General features: G+C 43.5%; 1 protein-coding gene across 2 annotated transcripts; it reads left to right on the top strand.

Moving 5' to 3' along the window:
- Positions 1-33: 33 nt before the first annotated feature.
- Positions 34-4,310, top strand: chrnd (cholinergic receptor, nicotinic, delta (muscle)). 2 transcript variants are annotated; one of them, XM_029146998.3, is made up of 12 exons: positions 34-187; positions 898-1,043; positions 1,173-1,217; positions 1,297-1,406; positions 1,491-1,646; positions 1,724-1,839; positions 2,018-2,218; positions 2,296-2,407; positions 2,491-2,605; positions 2,689-2,899; positions 2,974-3,092; positions 3,169-4,310. In XM_029146998.3, exons 1-12 carry the CDS (start codon positions 115-117, stop codon positions 3,349-3,351), a joined length of 1,587 nt encoding a protein of 528 aa, XP_029002831.1. In that variant the 5' UTR covers positions 34-114; the 3' UTR covers positions 3,352-4,310. The 2 variants fall into 2 exon arrangements, with proteins under 2 accessions (XP_029002831.1, XP_029002832.1); XM_029146999.3 differs by having other exon boundaries at positions 65-187; positions 902-1,043.
- The last annotated feature ends 12,294 nt before the right edge of the window (positions 4,311-16,604 follow it).

The following is a 16,604-nucleotide window of genomic DNA, read 5'->3' on the forward strand; positions in this document are numbered from 1 at the left end:
TGTGTTTGTGTGGAGCTCCTGGGTGGAGCTGTCTATTTTCCCCTCTCTGTCTGCAGCTGCTGGCGTCCGTCAGCCTTCCAGCACAAGGTTGTGGTTAAAGGACGCCAGCCTCCCATGGAGCAGTCAGCCATGAAGCTTCAGACTGTGACACTGGCCGTCGCGTTCCTGCTCTCGCTGCTTTTAGCTGGTGAGTTGTTGGATCATATTTAACTGTATAAACGCTGCTCACAAGGTTTGAGTTGTCTCATTTATGTTAATTTTTTTATAGTTTTAATTTATGTTAAGACTCTGATGTAAATATCTAATGAATGACAGCGTTAAACATATGTTGTGTCATCTTGATACTAAAACACAATAGATAGATAGAATACCTTTATTGTCTTGTAATGGGGAAATTACTTTGTTGCCACAGCACAAAGACATATAGACATATATACAGAAGAAATAGCATAATAATAACACAATAATTATAAGAATTTAGAAATTAGAACTTAGAGTTCCACAGGTTATCAACATTGTGTACACAATGAGGTAAGGTGACTGCACCAAACAAAGTAAAGTAGTGAGTAAGATATTAAAGTGACAGGTGCAATTGCCCTGAAGATTTCCTGAGCTTTTAGAACCACCTCTGACTCAACCCTAACCAACATGGCTGTGGATGCGTTCAGGCTGAGGACGCGTTCAGGCTGGATTCTCACTGCTGCCTACGTACTGTGTGAGGCAGAGAACAGCTGCCATCACTCCCTGAAACACGAGCTGCATGAAAACATTCCCACACGTTCCTGTCTCCTGTGTGTGTGTGTGTGTGTGTGTGTGTGTGTGTGTGTGTGTGTGTGTGTGTGTGTGTGTGTGTTTACTGGATTCAGCTCCTTGAGGTTCATTCTGTTTGTGTGCCAGAGAGCTGGTGCAGGAACGAGGAGGAGCGTCTCATCAACCACCTGTTCAAAGAGCGAGGCTACAACAAAGAGCTGCGTCCCGTCATGAGGCAGCAGGACACGGTGGACGTCTACCTCGCCCTCACGCTCTCCAACCTCATCTCCCTGGTAGACTCTGTTCTGTTGGTTCAGTTAAACGTGGTGCAGAGTATAACTGTCAAATTTGTTGAAATGTGGTTGAACTGTGTCTGTTCTGTCACATGGATCTGATGACGTAACTTAAATCTCCTTTGGCAGAAAGAAGTGGATGAGACGCTGCTGACCAATGTTTGGATAGAGCACGTGAGTTGGCGACAGACTCCTCCTTCGCGTGAAGGCGCCTGTGATGCTGGATACTTACTCTACTCTTTGTCTCACACAGACGTGGTACGACTACCGCCTGTCCTGGAATAAGACGGAGTTTGATGGCATCCAGGTGCTCCGCCTGCCGTCCAGCATGCTGTGGCTGCCTGAGATCGTGCTAGAGAACAAGTGAGAGGGGGTTTCCTTTATTTATTAATAACTGGACACACGTCTAAGGATTGTCAACATATTGTCTTGCTTCCTGTGTGGCAGTAATGATGCCCAGTTCCAGGTGGCCTACTACTGTAACGTTCTGGTGTATGACGATGGGCTCTGCTACTGGTTGCCTCCTGCTATTTTCCGTTCCTCGTGCTCCATAAACGTCAACTACTTCCCCTTTGACTGGCAGAACTGCACGCTCAAGTTCACGTAAGGTGTTTTGGCGTCAGTCCGACGTAACCAGGGCATGCGTTCATGTAAGCACTCATTTCCATGCGTTTTTGCAGCTCTCTGACGTACAACGCCAAAGAGATCAGGATGCTGCTGAAGACGGAAGATGTCCATGATACAATCCAGCAGCGAACGATAGAGTGGATTGTTATTGACCCTGCCAGCTTCACAGGTGACTGTCCTCATGTTACACACAGACAACAACAGCTGCCTAATGTCACGGCACAAACGGGAAAGAGGTACAAAAGTATCTCTAAGTTTTTTATAGCCCTGACACACATTAATACTTGTGAAACATGACGCTTTTACAACCTGATGAGTCTAACATTTGTTTGAATGTGCCCCGACAGAGAACGGTGAGTGGGAGATCATCCACCGTCCGGCCAGGAGAAACACCTACAAACACATCCCCAAGGAGAGCAACAAGCACCAGGACATCACCTTCTACCTCATCATCAAGCGCAAGCCTCTGTTCTACATCGTCAACATCATCATCCCCTGTGTGCTCATCTCCTTCCTGGCCTCGCTCGTCTACTACCTGCCCGCCGACAGTCAGTGTTCCCTTTAGCTCCTTAGCCGCATGAACGTGGGCCAGAAGCTGTAAGCGTGGGTGCTTCCGTGTGTGCAGGTGGTGAGAAGATGACGCTGTCCATCTCGGTGCTGTTGGCTCAGTCCGTCTTCCTGCTGCTGATCTCTCAGCGGCTGCCGGAGACGTCCATGTCTGTACCGCTCATAGTCAAGTAGGTGACACGGCAGCACCGACCTCTGGACCCGGCAGGGAGGGAAGTAGAACCAGGTTTGCGCTCATGACTTTGTGTGTCAGGTACCTGATGTTCATCATGGTGTTGGTCACGGTGGTGGTGTTGAACTGTGTGGTCGTCCTCAACCTGCACTTCAGGACACCGAGCACGCACGTCATGACCGAGTGGACCAAGAAGGTACCTCCGGGTCCAACACGTCTGCCTTCATCAGCTCAGCGTGGCCGGTGCTGACTCACTGTACTGTATTTTGTTTTGTCCAGTTTTTCCTTGAGCGGTTGCCCCGGATCTTGCGTATGTCCCAACCTGTAGAGCCGGAGCCTTACTGGGATGGAGTGTTGCCACGGCGATCCAGTTCGGTGGGCTATATCGCCACGGCAGAGGAGTATTACAGCGTCAAGTCCCGCAGCGAGCTGATGTTTGAGAAGCAGTCAGAGAGACACGGACTGACGAAGCGGCCCACGCATGCTGCAGGTTGGCTCCTCTGAGGGGAACCACAGCTGGGTCACATCCTCAGGTCCTTACTCACCTGCTCTGTCTGTCTGTAGTGGTGAAACCACAAAACGACGGCGGCGTGACGGAGCAGCTTTACTCAGAGATCAAGCCGGCCGTGGATGGAGCCAACTACATCATCAAACATATGCGCAACAAGAACGACTACAATGAGGTGACACGAAGGGTATTAGAGCGACAGACGGCTGCTGTGCTGACACCACACTGACCTTTGACCCCTCTGTTCACAGGAGAAGGATAACTGGAGCGGTATCGCCCGCACCGTGGACCGGCTCTGCCTCTTCCTGGTCACCCCAGTCATGACCCTGGGCACCATCATCATCTTCCTGATGGGGCTGTGTAACCACCCTCCACCTCTGCCCTTCGAAGGAGACCCACATGACTACACTGAAGAGAACTACCGCCTGCTGTAGTAACACGGACACACACACGCACACGCACACACACACACACACACACACACACACACACACACACACACACACACACACACACACACACACACACACACACACCCTGTCTAGTGCTTTTCCAACACAGTTTGTTTTTTCTTTGTTTACGATTGAAGTGAGTTGAATGCATATATGAAAGGAGTGTAGTTTAAATAAACATTTGATTGGACGTTGTTTTTGCTTGTTGCTTACATTACCACAATTAAAGTAGCATATTTACTATGATAACATACAACAACAGCAACATACATACAACAAAAATAACAATGGTAAGAGACTAAACAATTTAAATGTAAATGTTTAAAGTTTGTTGACATCAGAGTAAATGCATTAAAATAAACTTCTCACAGATGTTTTATTTAATGATCAAATTACTACACTGTTAATTATGGAGCAAAATGGAGCAGGTGAAACATTTACGTTTGTTATGTGAAAAATAGTTTTTTCCTTATTGTATGCAGTTATTACAGTATATGATTTATGACTTATGTTCAGCAATAATATCTTATGTTTTGTCTTCCATCTGTTTTATGTATTTTATATGTCACCTAGATTGTTCAATGCTTGTCTCTGCCTGATAAACTCTGGACTCTAGCTCCCAAACCCAAGGCCGGGGAGTTGTGTCTCTGTCTGTACATTAGGAATGTAAACATCTCCACACACGGCAACAGTGATGTGATGGTGCATGCAGTTTGATTGGGCTACACAGACGGTCCACCGTAGTCAGACAGAGCGGTTAAAAGGCAGAAGCAACTTGAGGATCGTGGGTTCTTTGCATCACACCTTCGTGGTGTGTGCACTGATCTCCCCAGCTGATTTTTGGTTTGTTGATGTGCACGATCAACAAACCATGTTTTTGATTTGCTTTCCCAATTATTTTTATTTTCCTTTATTTTTATAATAAATCACACAAAAGACAACTCTCTTATCTGCCTCTTTATGAGAAATTTCCACCACAACGTTTCACCTGACATGGCCTTTAATGAATGTGTAGAGGCAAAATATGTTGGGAACTGATGAATTAATAAGAGTCAATCAAAGTTGTCTTTCTGTTGGTTTATTCTTGCAAGAAGAGAAGTACACAGAAAAAGGTGCAGTTGCCCTGCGAGAGTGTAGTTCTGCAATCTCTCTCTCTGTGCCTCCCTTAATATCTCCATTGTTACTAAGGAGTCAAAATGTAACAAGTCAGTCAAATGTGTAACATTCAAAGAACAGAGTGTTCATAGATTTTATCATCTTACGCTAAATGCAATGTTTCATAACACATCGAACAAATAACATTACTCATTGGATTACATACTGTATATAAGTTCTATCACAATAGAAAATACTTTCACATACATGAAGTTTCCATTAAATTCCCTCCCCTTTGATTATTATTAATCAACACATAGAGTGAACACCGAAACATCAGCATAGCCAAATTCATAGATTTTCCGTAGCTATCATTATAAATTGTTCACTGAAAAGGGCAAGAGCTGTTTTTGTAGAAATGAAAGCACTTCTGATGATAAAGCTTAGCAAAAGAATAGAAGACAGTCATTGTTTATGAGAGAACACAAGTATCACTATTTACACAAAGTAGTCTTTTTCGATGTCAGAGTCATCACTAGTATCAGATGAAGTCTCACGGTTCTTCGTCCTGTGAGAACAAATCTGTAGCACAGTCATCGTCAGTCATGGGTGAAACAACACAAAGTATTTCTCACGGTCTTTTATTGCTGCGTCACTGGGTGTTGATATGCCCTCGTCCAGAGTGTCAATGCAATAGCCAACCAGTTTGTATGGAGTTCACCCGAGCAACTGGTCCTTATAGTATCACAGGGAGTTTGGTTTTCCCCGTTAGGTTTCCCTCCCCTGTGTCACCAGAGACACTATTGCACTGTACAAATACACTGTAAGAGTGTATCACACCCATGCAGCGAAGAAGCGCTCAACGTGCCTCTCCCACTGTGCTGGTCTACGCTGCCTCTTGTGTACAAGAGTGTAACTGTTGATCCGAGCCGTCGTCCTGGCAGACAGCTGGTGGGATGTCATCTACCGGTTCTGGAACCTTCCTGCAGTGGCTCGCACGGATCCACGTCGTCCTCTCTGCAACCTTCACAGCCGTACGTGTGGTCAGCAGCACCTGGAAGGGTCCAACCCACTTCCGAGCCTTCCCCACCACACGTATTCCTGGAACAGTGCTCCACACGTCTTCCAATGTGCTCATTCCTGTGGAGTTGAAAAAGATTGGAGTGCAGAGGGAGAGTCATGCGCTGTGCAACCCGCACGGCCCACACGAGGAGCACCAGTATCAGGGTCTCTGGAAGCAGATCCATCTGTGAAAAGCAAAGGTCAGGGTCAAAGGTGTCTCCTGAAGGTCAGGTCTCGATGTGCACACCTGCTGGAGAGAGGCAACACAATCGTGGGGTTCACCACAGTCATGCTTTGTCCAGTTCAGACGTCCTGTGGTCAATTTGTCAGACAACGTCGTCGTCCACTGTTGTTCAAATTGTTTATCTGAGCCCTGTGAAATGTGGACAATGCAGTGTAATTCTCCTGGATCCATGCAGTCTATTCCTCCTGGATTCACTAATGCATGCGTTTTAGACATCAACTGTTCACACAAGAGAAATGCCCAGTTTTATCATCAAATCTCTCCCTAACGAATTTATCGGGCACAAATCAGAAAGCAAACAGATGGTACCATGTTTACATGTGGTACCATCTGGTCTGAGACATGTCAAAGGTTTGGACAAGTATTATTTTACACCTGAAGCCCCAACACTGTAGACATAATTCTCACTAATTTTTGGCATAGTTCTAAAACTTGAAGTCATCACTACAGAGCGTGTAGCTCCACTATCTGCTAGAAAAGTGACTTGTTCCCCATTTATCATCAACGTTATCTCTAAAAATTGCATGTGTGGCTCATTCAGATGCACATAGGTGCCTTGTGGTTTCTGCAGTCTTCTTTCTAAATCTGACAAACATTTCCTAATCATTTCTGAATGTAAGCATAGCAAGCGTCCTTCATAGCTGTCGACTGTGACGTCATCAGTGAGTGTGTGTGTAAGCGTATCTTCATTGCGGTGTGTGTGTGTGTGTGTGTGTGTGTCAGTACATTCACCTCCCTCCTCGGGGTCATCTACACTGGCACCGGAACCCAACCGGCTCCTCACCCGTCAGAATCATTCTGTGGACAGTGAGCTGGTCTGTGCCCTTCATCTTTGCAGTACGGGCACCGTCCCTCAGTGAACTGGCAATTTCTAGACCAATGTCCCTCTTTACCGCATTTAAAGCACGCTGTTGCTGATTGTTGATTTCCTCGTCCTCTTCCTCCTCTGCTGTGACCCCTTTCCCGACCATGTCTCTGCTGTGTGACTGACTCATACATAGTTAAAGCTGGCATTTGCAACTCTTCCCTGTCTTTGTTGTCCTTCTGTAGAAGTTGTTGGAAAGCATGGTCTGCGTGACGTCGAACTTCTTACAGTCTTGCTCCAGTGTCTGCACCAATGCATGTCTCCCATGTTTCCCACCTCAGGTAGCAGTCCCTTCAGGAAGTGATCAGTGAGGTGTATTTCCAATACTGGGAACATTGCCGAGTTGCTCAGGTTGAGCAATTCCCCGTGGTTGTTGAATATTTCCCTTAGATGATGGAGGAAATCGTCCACTGATTCTCCCACTTTTTGTCTGCAGCTTGTGACTTTCCCAATATTCATTCTGACAGGGAATGCTTTATGTCTTCACACAGTTTGTCTACTGCAGCACAATATAGGTTGTTAGCACCAGCATCCCATTCTAGTGCAACGCTGCAGATTTGGGGGTCTGGCAGATATTCGTGAAGCTTATACATGTCCCCTGGCTTCACTTTAGAGGTCAGTAGTCGTCGTATTTCTGCTCCTGTTGGGCGAAGTTCCACACCAGACAGGTGTGGATCTGACAGATGTTTTCCAGCATTTCTGACATCATCGTCTGTCCATCGTCTGAACACAAGCTGTGCTCCTTGTGGCCCTGCGACCTCGACCATGGGCATGGTCATAACTGGGCCCATTGTAGCTTGTCCCCACGGAACAGCACCACGCGTGGTTGTACGATCAGTGTGTGTTCACCAACTAACACTAATATCAGTGCCCAATTATAGTGTTCACTGACTAACACTTACACCAGCACCCTACAATAGTGTTCACTGACTATCAGCCGTGTCAGTGTCATATCATAGTGTACATATCAGTGCCCAATTATAGTGTTCACTGATCAACACTTTCCCACAGACATATGAGGAGGAAAAATGTTAACGACTCAACAGGTTCCCCTTTAGGGAAGTTTTGAGTTCGCAGGATCCGTCAGATGGAGATCAGAGGACACCTCAGGGAGGTTTGAAGGTGCAGATGTGCGTCTATGTTGATCAACCACCTCCATATGCTGGTAGATTTGTTGTGTCTGCATCAAACACCATTCACCATCATCAGAACACACATAATAACAACAACAACAACACATGACATCTGGACAACTGCTATGAAAGCTAGTCTCCATCCGTACTGGATAAATTTAGTTAATATTGCAAGATTTCTGAAGGCCCTTTAATTCAGCTGAAGAATTGTTCTCTTACCGTGAGACGTCTGTAGTAAACAGGCAGACCTGCTACGACTACTGACAACACAATGAGCCCAAACACCACAGTGACGATGCCTGACATGCTGATCTGATGCCCTGAAGCACAAAGAAGCGGAGTTGGACGACAACAACCAGCGTCAGGTTGAACTTCCACCGTCAGTCAGTGTCACCAGAACATAGTGGGACCAGAGGAACTGACCTGTCGATACTTTCACAAAGGTGTCGGTCACATACGTCTCCTCCTCGTCACTGAGTTCACAGCTGTATGTTCCCTGCTGCTTCATTGTCAGCTGCTGGAGCGTGAGGCTTCCTGACCCGGACACCGTCTTCACGTGTTGCCTCCACTCCTCAAACACGGTGAAGTGGACCTTGGTCCGGTTCAGGATGATCTGTCTCTGGTTGAATCTCCAGACGAGGCTCAAGTTCATCAGTGAAGCGTTTGAGTTGGTGCAGGGGACGAAGGTTTCACTGCCGGAGCTGCTGATAGAAGCTGAGATATAGGATCAGGTTAGGTTAGTTTTTTATTACTATTTATAAGCTGTTAATGTTTTAGTGCTGTGGAAAGTTAAAGTCAATGGTTCTTTCAATGAACACTCACCCAGTTTCCTCAGTGTGGCTGTCCTCCTGTTTCTGCTGGTGCTGATGGTGCAGCTAACGTCCACATCAGGATCCTCATCTGAAAGGATCAGAGAGCTGCTGATGTTGTAGAGCAGCTGTTCAGTCTGTTGGACTGTGGTTGTGCTGTTGAAGGTGGTGTTGGATGGAGGGTTGGTGGACCAGGTGAGTCCAGGTTCAGGGTAGATCCCCTCTGAGCTGCAGATCATCCTGTTTCCCACCTGCTCAATGTGGATTTTACTCACAGGAGCTGTAAAATAAAAGATGATCTCAATTTTAGGCACAAATGATGTGACAGATTAATGACAGACGTGGCCACTGTGTGTTTGTCTCACCGACCACTTTTAGGATGACATAAAGCTTTATGTTCCCACTGATGGTGCTGGTGTAACATCTGTATGTACCCTGGTCCTGAACCTGCACCTCTGTCACCTGCAGTGAGGCGTTTCCTCCTGTGATCTGATCCTGGAACAGCGACGTCCTGCCTCTGAAGCGCAGAGCCTGGTTTGCGAGCTGGTCGTGGTTGTTGTAGTAGGAGTAGACATGAAGGTCTCCTGCTGTGTAAATCCAGTGTATGACTGCATCAGTCTGTCCCTGGAAGCTGCAGGGTAACGTGCAGGTTTCCATGACAACACAGGACACCTCAGTATCTGGAACACGTTAGGACAAGAGGCTGTAATTCTAGATTATCAGGTCGACTTTATAAAACACAAACTTTAAATGAAAAAACAAACTGTAAATTGTGATAAAGATGAGACCTTCAACTTCATGCACAGTTCATCAACCTTAGACCTGCAGGGCAGAAGCTGTGAGACCTGTTGTTGTGCCGGTTGTGATCAACTATTGAAACATCTAAACTTTTAAAAGTAAATAAAAATTACATTAAAATACATGGATAAAAAATAATGAGATTTAGAATAATTTAAAATAATGTTTTTGCTTTTGCTATAACAAATATTTATTTTGAACCATCCTCAGTTCTGTTATCTCTTCATATACATATGTAAGCAGTTGATGTATTTGTCACTGTATGTACCTGTAAACACTGGGTTCCTGATTGTAATGAATATTTTGGTGCAGCACATAAATGTGTTTACAGCTGTGGACTAAGGGACATGACTTTACTCACCTGCTCTGGAAACATTTAACGTCAGACAGATTAGAATGAAAGAGAACAAAGTATGAAGCAGCTCCTTCATCCTCCTATAAAACATTAAAACAACGTCTATATGTTAGTGATTTTTTTTATATTATTAAATCCTACACATCTGTGGTGTTTGCACTGCATTGACTGAACACCTACTCAGTTGTGGGTGAGACACAGATATTTCAGAATGAGCAGATCTGTGGCACTCGAGGACAGTGTTTGGAGACCACGTCCTAGACCATTTTATTTCTCATCATGGACTGAGCTCAACCAAATGTCTGATCCTAGAATCACCCTCACAACTAAACACAGAGACATCATGTTGACAACCAGAACAGTTCAAAAAGCAGACACTCAGCAGAAAAGTAGTCACATGAACATGCTGCTTATTGCACTTAGGAAAGTGTGTGAAAAATGTATTCTAAAGAAAATGACTCAGATAAAAGGTGATTTCTGGTGCTACTCCCAGTGTAAATGTTTTCATAAGGAGTCAAGTTGCGACATGTTTTCCAGTGAATTTCTCAAGTCTCTGGTATTTTGATAGGGGTGTGCCTCAACTGTCTCACCGTTTGTTAGCAATGTTAAAGTTCTGACCTTAAACTTAATAAACTGTTGATAATCCCTTTCCACTGACAGAAGTTAAACAGAAGTTAAACGTTAAACTGCTAGTTTAAAAAGGCTCTGCTTCTACCATTGTCTTCAGTAACAAACAAGGTTTGTGTTTTTAAAGTTGTCTTCAGTAACAAACAGTCCAGAGACCGAGCAAAGACGAGACCTGATCTGAAACAACCTGGCGGGTTCTTAAAACCATACAATGGATCAACCAGAACTCACCATGAACAGACAGACAGGTGCAGAGACGTCCCCAGCATTAACATCTGGTTATATTAAACATCTGGAGGAATTTCATTCTCCTGAAGCCCTAAGGTTTTAAGGTGGTACTTTTTTAAGGTAGACTGTTGCTCCATGAAGTTTGTTCAGTGTTTTCAGTCAATTTAGTTTTTTATTAGTGAAAAATCACATGATTTTTAAATTATATAAACATGTCATGATTCTGAGAGTTTAGATTTTTTTAGATCTACAACAAACCACATGCATAATATTTTTTTCAGACTTGAAAGAAAAATAATCAAACCGTGAGCAGATATTTACTGTATGTGGACGCCCCCTGCTGGAATGAAACGACAAACGTTCAACACGTTTACTGATACCTGCAGCTGCAGCAGGTGTGAAGCCTTAATGATGATGCAACATCAGTCACAGTGAGCAAACCTGGCAACCGTACAATGAACCGGACTCAACTGGTGAAGGTCGTTTAAATCCAGACCACAGATGAAACCAGTGGTCGACAACACGCGGCACCGGAGCCGCTCTTTCATCCTCATACTGCGGCTCCGCGTGGCTTCACGCCTAACGTGTCCTCACCGCTGCCGGTGTTAAAGATGAACACGTTCCCAGATTGACCGGTGAGCGACTGGTTGCTCTTAGTTACGGCAGATGTTTGAAGCAGAGAATAGGGAGTTAACATTATCGATGCTTGGACAATGGTTTGTCGTCTGTATGTGATCTGAACAGTCCTTACAGTTTTACAAGGCGTAATCTGACGCAGTTTGATCGTTGCTCGTTTTGTAGTTATGGAGGTACTGTAGATAAAAGAGAACGAGGATTGGATAAGTCTGCTGTTAATTGCTACGACCTTCTGTCAATAAAATATAAAATGTTAAACAAATCACATGCATAATATTTTTTTCAGACTTGAAAGAAAAATAATCAAACCGTGAGTAGGCACAAACACGGTCCAGGACTTGGTTCTCGACCTGGAATTCTGCTTGAAACGTCTATCGGCTCATTGATGGGCAAAATTTAGCCAAAATATCCACATGTTTATAAAATTGAATTTTAGTATTTTGGTTGTAATTGATACCAATATGGGGGCGAAACTAATTAATGTTGCTATATATATGATTCATGTCGGTATCATAAATGAGATATCATGTCAGTGGTTCTGTAATGTGATTGGTGGGGAAAACAGCCACAAAGATTATTGTTGACAAGTGAAGTATTCATTGTTTGTTTGTGTTTGTTGCCTCTGTTGTTGTTGGGATAGACAACCCGCATCCTGCATGGGACTAACAGTAGAAGATGGATGATACGATTGTATCAGCCTAATTAATGTTGCTATATATGGTCATAAATATCAGATATCATGTCAGTAGTTCTGTAATGTGATTGGTGGGGAAAACAGCCACAAAGATTATTGTTGACAAGTGAAGTATTCATTGTTTGTTTGTGTTTGTTGCCTCTGTTGTTGTTGCCACTACTGGAGTTTAGCACTGCATGCACTCATAGACATTAGACATTAACTCTGAACATGACGATAAAGAAGCAGTGGTTGTTGAGTTAGGAGTTGAAGCTAAATAGCTAGTTAGCCAGTAGCCTAAGATACACCAGCACAGCATCTGGACTATGAACTTGACCCTGTTGCTGTGTGAGTACTCTGTTTTCTTTAAGGGCTGTAAGTGTAAAGTGTAAAAAGTGTAAAGTGTTAGATGTTCAGGGTTGGAAGTGTAACATAATAATAATAATAATAATAATAATAATAATAATAATAATAATAATAATAATAATAATAATAATAATAATAATAATAATAATAATAATAATAATTCATGTTTTAAAGTATATGTTGTGTCCATTCTGTGGATCTATAGTCTCATTATCAGAGTTTTGGTTCTTCATCTTTCACATAATAATAATAATAATATATAAAAGCTGATATGGTCTGCTGAGCCGTGTTTATGTAATGCACAGCCTACAACTATTCAGTCACTGCAGTACAGCTGAGATACAGTATCGCGTCCAGTCTCAGGCACCACTCATTCTCCTCCACTCTCCTTCTGGGAGTAAAATGCTTCGTAGAGGTTGTCCCTCCACCGGTCACAAACACCATCCTATGTAAAACATGTTGGGGGGAAATCTATGAGGTATAGGTTTGAATGTCCCAAACTGAAAGACCTGGTTTTGAAACTGAAAACTATGATTCAAATGTTTAAAAAAAAGAAAAAAGGGTAGAATTTGTCTCTGAAATGCTTTGAAATCTATGCAAACATTCAGATCTCCCTTTTCAGTGATTTCAGACATTCAACATTAAATTTAATAGGTTTTAAATCTGACCCTTTTCACAGCCAAAACTGATACAAAAGTGAAAAAAGCAGCAGCACTAAAATTACATTTTAAACCTGAAAACCACAATGCAAAGATTAGAAGATAAGTTTTGAATGTCTGAATTATTTCCACAATTCTTTTCAGTGTAACAAATCCATATCTTCCAGGGAGGGAGCTCCCTGGTGCTCAACCAGTCTTTATCAGAATAAGCCAATCAGTGTATTTTCGAACATTCAAATTTAGTCTTGATGTTTTGAATTCTGAATCTAGTTTCACCTCACAGAATTCTCCCTAATTGTCACGATTTTCCATACACGATAGCGATTCTGTGGAAGTCTTTTGGACCCAAGGAAAACCAGAGAGGAGGGGCGAACACATCTATTTTAATAACCAACAAGAAATACAAACACTGAATAAACCAAGAACACTCATTGAAACCAAAGGCAGAAACAAAAAAACAGGGGCCTCATGTACAAAGACTTGTGTAGATTTCCTACTAAACTTGGCATAAATTTAGATCCATAAAACTGCGTAAGTAGAAAAAATCCAGATGTTTGTCACGGAACGGCAGAGAGAGGACCCACATGCTCAGTGCGGACGCAGCAGACAGATGGAGTAAGTAAAAGGGCTTTAATGCGGTAATCGTAGTTACAGACAGCCCAGGTCATGCACAGATAAACACGGTCTTGAAGTACAGGAGGAGTAGGCATGATCGGGTCCAATAACAGTCGTGGGTCAAAACCAGAGGGCTCAGATTTCCAGGCTTGAATCGGCAGACTAAGGCAGTTCCAGTAACAGGCAGAGTTCAGCAACAAAGACAACCGGAAGTGTTACAAAATAAAACAGGAAACAAGGCCAAAACCTGACAATGTCTCTACGAAGCGCAAGTCTACGCATGTTTCCTTCTTACATCCCAAGCCATGTAGATGAGCACAGATGAATAAGTAGCAGACTCCTCCCATGACACACTTCCATATAATCATGTTTAGTCATTTAAATACGGTCCGTGTCTGTGCAGTACACTGAGTTGGAACTTTTGTGTGCAGGTTTTATTGCTGCAGGTTCCGGACAGTAGCGAAAAAAAAAATAAAAGTGATCTGACATAAAAGTGGACATGAAGCGAAGTTTACCACCAAAGCGTCACTAAAACAGGCAGAAGTGAAGGAGAAGACACTGTGTTCAGCTACTAATAGGAAGTCTCTACATTTATAATGTTATAATAGTGTTATAGTGAAGACTGGATGATATTTTGGGGGCGCACAGGTTCTTTGTACAGCGAGAATAAATAAAAAGTATTTACACCATCCAGTGAGCTGCCTTAGAGTTACACACATTTCTATGTTCAAGTAATATTAATAGATCTGAATGTTGGTGTAGATACGGACTTACACTAAGTTTTTGTGCGTTCCCTTTGTGCACGAGGCCCCATGAGGGAAAGACAGTATAACTTCACCGAGGACTTTTCCAGATATGAGTTATCTACTTCCCTCTGTCAGTAATCAGCCGTTGCTGCCAACAATCACACATTGTGACCTTCCCAATATTCATTCTGACAGGGAACGCAGTCTTTATGCCTTCACACAGTTTGTCTACTGCAGCACAATATAGGTTGTTAGCACCAGCATCCCATTCTAGTGCAACGCTGCAGATTTGGGGGTCTGGCAGATATTCGTGAAGCTTATACATGTCCCCTGGCTTCACTTTAGAGGTCAGTAGTCGTCGTATTTCTGCTCCTGTTGGGCGAAGTTCCACACCAGACAGGTGTGGATCTGACAGATGTTTTCCAGCATTTCTGACATCATCGTCTGTCCATCGTCTGAACACAAGCTGTGCTCCTTGTGGCCCTGCGACCTCGACCATGGGCATGGTCATAACTGGGCCCATTGTAGCTTGTCCCCACGGAACAGCACCACGCGTGGTTGTACGATCAGTGTGTGTTCACCAACTAACACTAATATCAGTGCCCAATTATAGTGTTCATGGACTAACACTTACACCAGCACCCTACAATAGTGTTCACTGACTATCAGCCGTGTCAGTGTCATATCATAGTGTACATATCAGTGCCCAATTATAGTGTTCACTGATCAACACTTTCCCACAGACATATGAGGAGGAAAAATGTTAACGACTCAACAGGTTCCCCTTTAGGGAAGTTTTGAGTTCGCAGGATCCGTCAGATGGAGATCAGAGGTGGAGCCTTTGGCCCCCGTCTCACTCTGTTTGTGTAGAGAAGGATGAGGCTGAGCTGCGCTCAGGGCGACGTCTTTCCACCGTCAGCAAACCCCTCCGACGACCAGCAGTGGTTCCCACTTCTGACACCACATTGTAGAGGCAAAAAATGATAGGAACTGATGAATCATTAAGAGTCAATCAAAGTTGTCTTTCTGTTGGTTTATTCTTGCGAGAAGATAAGTACACAGGAAAAGGTGCAGTTGCCCTGAGAGTAGTTCTGAAATCTCTTTCTCTGTGCCTCCCTAATATCTCCATTGTTGCCAAGGAGTCAAAATGTAACAAGTCAGTGAAACGTGTAACATACAAAGAACAGAGTGTTCATAGATTTGATCATCTTATGCTAAATGCAATGTTTCATAACACATCGAACAAATAACATTACTCATTGGATTAAGTTCTATCGCAATAGAAAATACTTTCACATACATGAAATTTCCATTACAGAATGAAAAAGATTAGTGCAAAGAGTAAAACTACTACTACAAAAACAGTTAAGTGCTGGGCTTTCTTATGACCAGTGGTTTAATGTGTAATGGCTGTTAGCCTGTGTAAGTAAGGCTATAGCTGCGTTCCCTCTGGTTTAATGGTTAGGTCTGTAATGGAAAAATCTTGCCTTAGTGCTATTTCTTATCCAACACACTCGTCATGTGCTGCTTAGGTGCAATACTGAACATTCTTACACAAACAACTAATCTCTTGCGCCCTGTCGTACATCAAGTCTAAACATCTGATGTTCCATTTGACTGACTAATAATTTATGATATATGTTTGTGGTTTGTGATTAGGTTTGAGAAAGCAAACATTCTCACTCACAGCGAGATAAGGTGGCACAAACAATTCTATTGGTGCAGAGAGACATTCCACCAGAGCCAGAGAAAGGGGTTAAAAGGCAGAAGCAACTTGCGGATCGTGGGCTCTTTGCATCACACCTTCGTGGTGTGTGCACTGATCTCCCCAGCTGGTTTTTGGTTTGTTGATGTGCACGATCAACATCCTTGCTTTTTATTTGCTTTCCCCATTATTTTTATTTTCTCTATTATTTCAATAAATCGCACAAAAGGACAACTCTCTCATCTGCTTCTTTATGGAAAATTTCCACCACAGGTCCTACTGCTAGTCGGTTTACTGGTAAGGCACCACGGTGAAGCTTGGATGTTTAGAAGGTCATTTTTGGTCTAAACGGATCAAATGAGCTGTGCATAGGTTTCTCCATCTGTCCGTCATTTGCTGCTGCCACATGTCCTCCCTGAGGTGTCCTCAGGGAGGTTTGAAGGTGCAGATGTGCTTCTATGTTGATCAGCCATCTCCATATGCTGGTCGGTTTGTTGTGTCTGCATCAAACACCATCCACCATCATCAGAACACACATAATAACAACAACAACAACACATGACATCTGGACAACTGCTATGAAAGCTAGTCTCCATCTGTACTGGATAAATTTAGTTAA

Source organism: Betta splendens, chromosome 4 (genome assembly GCF_900634795.4).
Source record: "Betta splendens chromosome 4, fBetSpl5.4, whole genome shotgun sequence".
Lineage (NCBI taxonomy): Eukaryota > Metazoa > Chordata > Actinopteri > Anabantiformes > Osphronemidae > Betta > Betta splendens.